The sequence below is a fragment of the Opisthocomus hoazin genome, chromosome 3 (genome assembly GCF_030867145.1).
Source record: "Opisthocomus hoazin isolate bOpiHoa1 chromosome 3, bOpiHoa1.hap1, whole genome shotgun sequence".
Classification (NCBI taxonomy): Eukaryota; Metazoa; Chordata; class Aves; order Opisthocomiformes; family Opisthocomidae; genus Opisthocomus; species Opisthocomus hoazin.
The window spans coordinates 242602-252629 of NC_134416.1; the positions used below are offsets into that span (position 1 = coordinate 242602).

A 10028-nucleotide genomic window follows, 5' to 3' on the forward strand; every position below is an offset into this window, starting at 1 on the left:
TCATTTTTTATTCTTTCCTTCTGAAAGTGGAATTGTTTTGGCTGCTGAAAATGTTCCCTGAGCATAACATAAAGAGACTCTTACTTTATTTCTTTGTTTTAAGCATTTTGGCAATTTAATAATTTTATTTGAAACATACTGTGATAAGGTTGCCTGATTCACATGACTATTGGGCAAATTGTGCCATAGGTGTCTAATGCTGAGCACATTTCCACTCACTAACCTCGAAGAGTATTGCCTATGGTGCTTACAGCCATCATAAACAAGTTACTTCCTCATTCCCCTTTGACAGTCAGTGATTATATGCAATTAAATAGTATTTCTATGATCATTTTTTGGTCTTGAAGGTCCCCAGGATTTTGGGCATAAATTTTCCCATCTTCTTATCTTTGGCATCTGTGTCATATTCCTCTTCACTTTGACTTGTATGTTCATCCTTTTTGCAGAAGACCTCAAACCGACTGTAGACTCGTTTCTCCTTACGCATATTCTCCATTTTTTTCAGAAGAGTATCTCTATCCTCTGATGGTTGCCGCTGAAGATTTCGTTTCTGGCTCCCAAAACTCTCTGACCTGTGGATGTTACAGCTTTTCTCCTTCTCACCTTTCCTTTCCAAGCTTGTAGCTGATTTAGAAAGATCAGGATTACTAGTGGATGGTAGCTGCTTGGCCAGTTCAGCTCTGTTCTTCTGGCTGTTTGCAGAGATTTGTTCCAAAATCACTTTGGTATCATCACGGAGGTTGCTGCTGTACAGGATGTTAGCAGTGGATGAAGGAAATCTCCCCTGTGTTGGCTGGCTGCTTTTGGGAGGAAGTGGTGTTGCAAATTTATGGGTTTTTTCTTCCTCCATCATTTCCTGACAGTCCCCTACAGAAGATCGTTTGAGAACCACAGCCTGCTTGTCAGATCTTCCACTCTCAGAAGTAGGTTCCTCCTCCAATTTCTTTTCACCTTTGGGGTTCAAAAGCTGCTTCAGCCGTAGTGACCCTTTTCTCAAAAATTCCATTGGATTTTGTTCTTGTTTTGAACAGTCTTCCTCAGATTTATTGAGAGAGCTGTCAGACCCTTGACTTCTAGATAAGTTTTCAAGAACTGATGTGGTACTTGTCCTAATCGGTGGTTTCTTCAGTTCTGTACTGACTAGTTTCTGAGTGTCTTCTTTAAATGAAACTCTTTCCTTCTTGTCTGGAAGAGTCAACTTCTGAGTGTCTCCTACAAATATCAGACTCTCCTTCTCTGGAAGAGCAGGTTTATTCTCTATGGGGTAAAACCGAGATGATAATTTGTCCACCTTAGTGCTAATATGTGCTAGGGGATCTTTACTCAATGTGTCAACAAGCTGGGGGGTTGATGAGGCCATTCCAAAAGGTCTGTCAGCCTCTCCATGCACTTTGTAAGTACTGCATGAGTCTTTGGAGTCTAGTACCCTACTCTCCAGAATCTTATACTGCACAGATTTGGTACATTTCTTCTCTGTATTCTGTGATTCTTCCTGTAGATAACTGGAAACAGCTTTGGTGTGAGTGACTGTAGCTCGCTCTGTGTCTTTGCCCACAGCTTTGTACTTCTCTAAAAGTTCTGCCACTTTAGATGAGGCAGCTGTCTTTATAGTTTCATTGTCTTTTGTCAACTCACTGGACATTTGTTCTTTTTGGATCATCTGAACCTTTTCTATGGCAGTGTTAGGCTGATCTAACTTGGCAGCACTGAAAATCAGAGACGACCTGAGCCTTGAGGTCCTCTGGATCAAAGGATTTATTCTGGACCTAAAGGCATCTTGTTTCGTTATAGGAGTTTCTTCACCTACTCTATCAGGATCTGCAAATTCTTTGGCACTTTCAATTCCTAGTGACTTGCTATTAAAAGACATAGGGGATTTGAATGCTGGGATGAGGTCAGTGGGGTGCTTTGTGAGCGTATCCCCAAGAACATCATTATATGCCTCTGATTCCATAGGCATTGGAAGACCTTCTTCTGGTTCAGACTGGTATGCACTAAGGTATGAAGAAATCCTCCAGTTACGTAAACCTGTTCTATTTTCCTGTGTGTTCTTGTCTTCATCTTGGTCCTCATCTTTGTCTTGGAAGAACATGCGTTGTTCCAGGCTTTGTTTCTGTGTAGGAGAAGTCTGGCAAATAAATTTCTGTCCTATATTCTGCCTTCTTAACATCATTCCTACTGGGCCATTGCCTGCAGGATTCAGCTGATCAGAGCCATGTCTCACTTCCCTGGAAGAATTTGAAGGTACGTAATCCAGCCTTAATGGGAAGCCCTCCTGTGGAAAATTGGATTCAAGTTCAGGATATCTGGGTCCCTCTCCATAGTCTTCCAGTTCATTGAATCCTGGCCTACCACCTCGAATTCTCTCAAAGAGTCCCTGAGGTCTGCCAGAAAGATGGGGATGTTCAAACTGGTACTGGTAGAACTGATCCTTCTGAAAATGACTAGAGTGGATTTTAAATTCATCCATATTGTTCATGAACATCTGCCTGGCATACTGTTTAGAAGAAGCAAAATTTTCAAATGTTCCTTCTGCAAAACTGTGTCTCTTAAAAGCATCCAACTCCAACTGCTTGGAACGGAGAAAACCCCTGACAGGATCCATCTGAGAATTCTCCATTTCTACCTTTTTATACATTCGCATGGCTGATCCCTCCACAGTATGGCGCAACATGTCATCCCGCCTGAAATTTGACAGGAAGTACCTGTCTGGATCAACTCTGTCCATAAAGGAGGGGAAAAGATTGTCATCCCTCTGGAACATCAGGGGTGCTTTTTTTGGAAACAAAGGCATGTTATTGCTAAAGGGAGTCATGGCAAATATGTTCTCTGCCTTTGCCAAGACATTGGCTGGAGGAACAAGAGGTTCTGACTGTGCAAACAAAATTCGGAATTCTTCATCGAAACTGGCCACCAGCTCCCCCTGGAAGATGTGTGCAATGCTTCTGTGAATCTTCTCAAAAGACCACATAAAACTACAAAGAGAAATAGAAGCAATGATAGTGTATTAGTATCAAGTAACTTGATTGTGCCACTCTACATTGAACTATTTGCTTGCCTGAAGAAAATTGTCCTGACATCATTCACTGCTCAGGCAGCCATTCATTACACACTATTGTTCCCAAGCGTCATAGTTGTAAATTGATTTGGCATCACATCTTTGCAGAGGATTTTACAAGGAAATGTTCTAAAAAAGCCAGTCAGTAGTAATAACAGCAAGAGAGCAAGCTGACGATAATCCTTCTATGAAGTAGATGCTCCTGCAATTACTTTGGGTTGTAATTCGTTTTTATAACTGAAATGTTGTGCCCATCTTTAAAAAGACCAAAAGGATCTACTAGGGAACTATAGCAAGTCAGCTTACCCCAGTCTGAGGGAAAATTGTGGAGCAAATCTTCCTGGAAGCCATTTCCAGGCGTGGGAATAACAGAAAGACAGCTGGGATCAGACAGCAGGGATTTACCAAGGGCAAACCATGCCTGACCCCACCTGCTTCCCTTCTACAGAGAGAAGGCTGTCTAAGTGGACAAGGGGACAGAGGAAGATGTGGGTTGTCTTGACTTTTGCTAGGGTTTCCACATGGCCTTTACGTAAGTATCTTTGTAGCCAAATTGGAACACTGTGGCCTGAATGAATGTGCCACACAGTGAACAGGAAATTGGTTGGACTGGCAGGCTTAATGGGTGGTGGTCAATGATTTGAAGTCTGACTTCAGTTACAAGTGGTGTTCCTCAGGGGACAGGGCTTGGGGAAATAGTGTTTAACACTGTCATTAATGGCCTGGACAACAGGACAGTGTGCACCCTCGGCAAGCTTGAAGATGACACCAGCAGAATGGGGGGATGGCACAGTCTATATGCCAGTCAGGGGAACCTCAACAGGCTGGGGAAATGTGCTGACAGGAACCTCATGAAATTTAGCAAAAGCAAATGCAGAATCTTGCACTTGAGATGGAACAAACCCATCCACAAATACAGGCTGAGGATGACTATCTAGAAAGCAGCTTGGCTGAAAATGACTTGGGGGTTCTGGCAGGCAAGAAGATGAAAAAAAGACAGCAGCACCTTTGCAGCGATGGTGGCTCAACACATACAGGGATGCAGTAGTGAAAGTGCAGCCAACAGGTCAATGGAAGCAATTATTTCTTCCCTAGTCAGCACTTGTGAAACTGTATCTGGAGTATTGAGTCTGGTTTTCACAGAATCACAGAATGGCTGAGGTTGGAAAGGACCTCTGGAGGTCATCTGGTCCAACACCCCTGCTCAAGCAAGGCTACCTGGAGCCAGTTGCCCAGGACCATGTCCAGATGGTTTTAGAATATCTCTAAGGAGAGAGACTCCACAAGGTCCCTGGGCATCCTATTCCAGTGTTCAGTTAACCTCACAGTAAAAAAGCATGTCCTTATGTTCAAATGGAACCTCCTGTGGTTCAGTTTGTGCCCATTGCCTCTCGTCCTGCCACTGGGCACCCCTGAAAGAGCCTGGCTCCATCTGTTCTCTTTGCACGTTCCCTTCAGGTATCGATATACATTAATAAGATCCCCCCAAGCTGTCTCTTCTCTAGGCTAAACAGTCCCAGCTCTCTCAGCCTTTCCTTACATATGAGGTACTCTGGTCCCTTCATCATCCTTGTGGCCCTTCACTGGACACTCTCCAGTCTTTCTTGTACTGGACATAGCACTCCAGGTGTGGCCTTCCCACTGCTGAATAAAGGGGAAGGACCACCTCCCTCAACCTGCTGGCAATGCTTTGCCTAATGCAGCCCAGGATACCATTTGCCTTCCTTGTGGCAAGGGCACATTGCTAGCGCATGTTCAACTTGGTGTCCACCAAGACCCCCAGATCCTTTTCTACCAAGCTGCTTTCCAGCTGAGTGGACCCTAGAATATACTGGTTCATGGTTTCCCAGTTTTAGGCTTCCCAGTACAAGAAATCTGTTGACAAAGTGGAGGAAGTTTAGCAGAGGGCTACCAAGACGGACAGCAGGATAGAGTATGTTAGGTACGAGGCAAGGCTGGGAGAGCTGAGCTTGTTCAGCCTGAAGAGAAGTATGCTAAGGATGGCGGGAGTGGGGGCAATAACCTGATTGCTGTCCTCAACTACGTAAAGGCTGGTTATAAAGAAAATGGAACCAGCCTTTTCCCAGAAGTACTGGGCAGATACAAGGCAAGAGATACAATTGCAGCAAGAGAAATACCTATGAGCTATAAAGAAAAAAATCTTCACAATGAGGGTAGTCAAACACTGGAGCAGCTGCCCAGGGAGGCTGGGGGGTCTGTAACCCTGGAGATATTCAAACCCCGACTGGACATGGGCCTAAGCAATGTAGCATTGAAGATGGCTTTACTTTGAGCAGGGTTGTTGGACAGCTACCGGTAAAGTGCCCATGAGTACTTTCAGACAGCTACAAAAGGTTTCTTATATCAGCATAAGAAAGGCCTATGTTTGCCTTCCTATACAATGTTATTTGACGGAGATTTTGAGGCTGCAGTGGGGGAGGGGATACTGACAGACTGGAGTAGATTTTGGTTAAGAGCAATGATGCAAGATATGTTTTGGTCTAACAACAGAAAATGGGATACAATAACATACAACACTTGATTGAGATACTTGGGCATAACATGGGTGTAGTATAGTTACTAACAAGAGAGATGTGGGTAATTCCATACAAGTAACTTGCTCCTTGTCTCTTTAACTACTCTGCTTTGAAGGGAGTTGTTGGATTAGGGTTGGTCAGTGGTACCCAGTGACAGGACCAGAGACAAGTGACAGGACCAGAGGCAAGACATTCAGCGTTCTGGCATTTGTCTTCCCAAGTCATGCTCTGCTTTCCTGGAAATGGCTAGGTATCTGCCTGCCGATGGGAAGTAGTGAATGGATTCCTTATTTTGCTTTGCTTGTGTGTGCAGGTTTGCTTTAGCTGTTAAACTGTCTTTATCTCAACCCACGAGTTTTCTCATGTTTGCCCTTCCGATTCTCTCCCACATCCTGCTGGAAGTAGTGAGTGAACATCCGTGTGGGGCTGTTGTGGTTTTGGCTAAACTACGACAGGGGCTTAGCTTTCTACTGGGGTTAACCCACAACACTTTATAATTACTCTATGTTTTTTGCAGATCATTTACACTCTTGATGTGAAGGAAGCTTGGCTTTGGGTGTCAGGGCTTGTTTAATTGGTGCATCTACCTCAGTTGCAAAATGAAAATTGCTGCTCAGTATCCTTCAGTGAGAAAAGCTTTTGTCACTGATGTGCCGAAGCACTGCTTTGCCAATAACCAGCCTCTTTCTCACTGAAACTGGGACATTAACGTTGCAGGGCTTCTCACCTGTAGTTGCCACTCAGCACCACCATGCAGTCCACCAAGAGGAATTTCTCTTTCACATGGCCTTTGAAGGACATCCCTGTGCGGCAGTAGTAGGTTGGGCCAGAAACTGTCCTCACCCTTAGGAACTGCAAACCAGACAAGGCACTGACTCAGTTGGAAGCTGTTACTTCCCTCCCCCTGCCCCTCCTTCTTCCCTTTGCTCTTTTAACTTCCATCCTGCCACCATTTTTATACTCCAGCTCTAGCGATTCTGTATGCACACACAATGGCTAGAAGAACCTCTTTATTAGCATGTCCTCAGCCTTCAGCCCTGTATTGTTGTGCCAGCTCTCCTAGCTTTCTTCATACTCATCTTTCACTAGGCTCTGGCCCATTTTCCCCTTTCTTGGGTTTTTACTGCCGTAACAGCCTTCTGTGGCCCAGGACATATACCCCTCAGGATGTGAATTAGGGGCAGGGCACATCATTGGTTTGCTCACCTCCACATAGTTAAGGTTGACTCTGCATTTAGCAGCTGTATCAAGGAAAAGTTGAGAGTTCATTTCATCCAGCAAGATGTACACAGGCACTCTGCGAGCAGCAGCATCCAACACCTCAAAGAGCAGATCCACATCAGTAAAAATGTCCATCACTATGGCTACCACCTAGGAAAAGAATGCAAGAAAGACATCAGCAATCTGTGCCTGCTTACGCCCTGACTGATCACGTTCCCCAGCACCTCACATTCCAAAGCTGCACTGCTGCACCATCTCCATTTCAACTTCCTTTATAAACAGGAACCTTCCCATTTAAAGGTTCCTCTAAACACTGTGCGCATTGTTCCAGAACGAGAAACAGAATTGCTATCTAAGGTGCATATTCTGTATATGAGGATGAGAGGTGAGGCAAAAACCTCACTGCCACTGAGCGTTCCCTTATTCATTAATGCAATGATAGCAGGTATTTTTTGGAGCTGCTCGGCCACTACCTGCTCACCCCCTCTGACACGCCCATGCCTTTTTTAGATACATTCCTGGCCAACGTTCAGGCAGCCACTATATAGCTGCATCTATATGCTGGTAATATGGGAAGCAGCTTCAAAGCTCTGGCTCCCTGGCCTTCTGTTTTGGTTTGGCCTGGATAAATGCCAGGTGCCCACCAAAACGACTCTGTCACTCCCCCTCCTCAACTGGACAGGGGACAGGAAATATGATGAAAGGCTCGAGAGTCGAGATAAGGACAGGGGGAGATCACTCACCAATTACTGTCACGGACAAAACAGACTGAACTTGGGGAGAAAAGAGAGTTTAATTTATCACCAATCAAATCAGAGTAGGACAGTGAGAAATAAAAACAGATCTGAAAACACCTTCCCCCCACCCCTCCCTTCTTCCCAGGCTCAACTTCACTCCCATTTCTCTACCTCCTCCCCCTGAGTGGCACAGGGACGGGGAATGGGGGTTACAGTCAGTTCATCACACGTTGTCTCTGCCGTTCCATCCTCCTCAGGGGGAGGACTCCTCACACTCTTCCCCTGCTCCAGCATGAGGTCCCTCTCATGGGAGACAGTTCTCCACAAACTTCTCCAATGTTGAGTCCTTCCCATGGGCTGCAGTCCTTCAGGAACAGGCTGGTCCAGCGTGGGTCCCCCACGGGGTCACAAGCCCTGCCAGCAAACCTGCTCTGGTGTAGGCTCCTCTCTCCATGGGTCTGCAGGTCCTGGCAGGAGCCTGCTCCAGTGCAGGCTGCCCATGGGTTCAGAGCTTCCTTCAGGCATCCATCTGCTCCGGCGTGTGGTCCCTTCCATTTGCTACAGGTGGAGATCTGCTCCACCATGGACCTCCATGGACTGCAAGGGGACAACCTGCCTCACCATGGTCTTCAGCACGAGCTGCAATGGAAGACTCTCTGCTTCAGCATCTCGAGCACCTCCTCCCCCCTCCTTCTTCACTGACCTTGGTGTCTGCAGAGTTGTTTCTCTCACATCATCTCACTCCTCTCTCTTCACTGCCATTTCACTGCAGTTCTTTTTTTTTTTCTCCTTCTTAAATATATTATCCCAAAGGCGCTACCACTGTCACTGATTGGCTTGGCCTTGTCCAGAGGCAGGTCCATCTTAGAGCCAGATGGCTCTGGCTTTATCAGACATGGGGGAAGCTTCTCGCAGCTTCTCACAGAAGCCACCCCTATAGCCCCCCTGCTACCAAAACTTTGCCACACAAACCCACAACATCTTTGCAACTCTTATTTTATCAGTCAGTATAAATATCTGATGGAAGGGTGTAAGGAAGATGGAGCCAGCCTCTTCTCAGTGGTACCCAGTGAAAGGACAAGACACAAACTGAAATATAGGAAGTTCCAGTTAAATGTAAGAAAAACCTCTTTTACTGTAAGGGTGATTGAACACGAGCAGGTTGGCCAGAAAGGTTGTCAAGTTTCCATCCTTGGAAATACTCAAGGATATGTCCTAAGTAAGCCTCTCTAATTGACCCTGCTTTGAGCAGGCGGGCTGGACTAGACCGTCTCCAGAGGTCCCTTTCAACCTCAACTATTCCGTGATTCTGTGAACTCTTGATTTAATTTAGCATAGCCTTACACACTTTTCCATGAGACCAGAGAGCAGAGGCTAGCTTTGATGCAGTAAATGGTAGTTTTAGAATCATCCTTCCCTCTGTCAGGTCCTGGGAGCAAAGTTAAGAGAATTAGCAGAGGACCTGATGCATTCTGATTCATCTTTCGCACACATATAATTTTATCTCTGCTTTAGCTGGGCTCTTCACTGTCTCACCTGTTGAGCTGCTCGAATCATTCTGCGAGCCTCCTCCTTAATGCTGGGATTGTCTGGGGGTGGTGGTTGCACGAGGGTTGTCACCTCTGTTCCCCTGAACCCAAAGACCATTGGCCAGCCCAGGTCAAGCTCAGGAACAGCAAGGTCTGAGTTCATGGGCCAGTAAGTCCCAGAGGATCCATCCATGTCATTGTCACCTGTGGTGTCTGTGCTACCTTCCTGATTGGCATACTGGGGTTTCTGCAGATTCTGTATGATGTGATCCACCTCTGAGTTGCAAAGAAAATCAGGGGCTGCTTCCTCTGCCAGAAAGCGCTGGTAACTTTCTTTGCCCTCTTCAGTAAGCACATCCAGAGCTAAACGGTAATACTCCTTGTAATGCGGCGGAAGATAGTTAGGGTCAAGGGGATTGTCCCCCTGTGATGAGCTTTGAGATCGACGAGCCATGAGGGGAGGGAGAGCTGTAAGAAAAGAATAACCAACAATGAGAGCAGTTTCACTCCAATGACACATCCATCCTCATAAATGGTGAGAGCTGGGGGTTCATGATGGCAAAATCAAAATGGAAGAGATTCAAAGCACACAGAGTAATGTTGGAGAAAGTTCATTCTGAATGGATGGGGATCCTTAAATTAGGCAAAGGCAGTAATCACTTAAGCACTACTTTAACACAGTTAAATGTTTTGGGGCAAAATAAGGAACAAATCAAATCGGGCAGCACTGTGATGAACAAGGATGATGCATCTAATAGAATGACCAAGTTTCTTTTTTAGGCCGACGATTGCTAAGTTTGTCTTTTGTTTTAAATCTACCTTCCCCCCAAAAAAGAACAATGCTGCTAGTTATTATCTGAACTCCATTAATACTCATTAGCAAATGCTACAAAAATTATTTACTGTGTGTAATATGGCACTAAACCAGAAAGCATATGCATGTATA

General features: G+C 45.4%; 1 protein-coding gene across 1 annotated transcript; it reads right to left on the bottom strand.

Annotated features, from left to right (window-relative positions):
• Positions 1-229: 229 nt before the first annotated feature.
• Positions 230-9550, bottom strand: FAM83H (family with sequence similarity 83 member H). The gene is made up of 4 exons (XM_009939380.2): positions 9090-9550; positions 6802-6966; positions 6323-6447; positions 230-2975 (listed from the first exon to the last, which is right to left on the bottom strand). Exons 1-4 carry the CDS (start codon positions 9534-9536, stop codon positions 329-331), a joined length of 3384 nt encoding a protein of 1127 aa, XP_009937682.1. The 5' UTR covers positions 9537-9550; the 3' UTR covers positions 230-328.
• Between the last annotated feature and the right edge of the window lie 478 nt (positions 9551-10028).

Excerpts from the sequence above, each read along its gene's own strand:
- FAM83H (XM_009939380.2), bottom strand. The coding sequence starts at position 9,536 with ATGGCTCGTCGATCTCAAAGCTCATCACAGGGGGACAATCCCCTTGAC. Across the intron at positions 6,967-9,089 it reads TGATTCGAGCAGCTCAACAG|GTGGTAGCCATAGTGATGGA; the intron begins GTGAGACAGTGA and ends TTCTTTTCCTAG. Across the intron at positions 6,448-6,801 it reads TCAACCTTAACTATGTGGAG|TTCCTAAGGGTGAGGACAGT; the intron begins GTGAGCAAACCA and ends TCTGGTTTGCAG.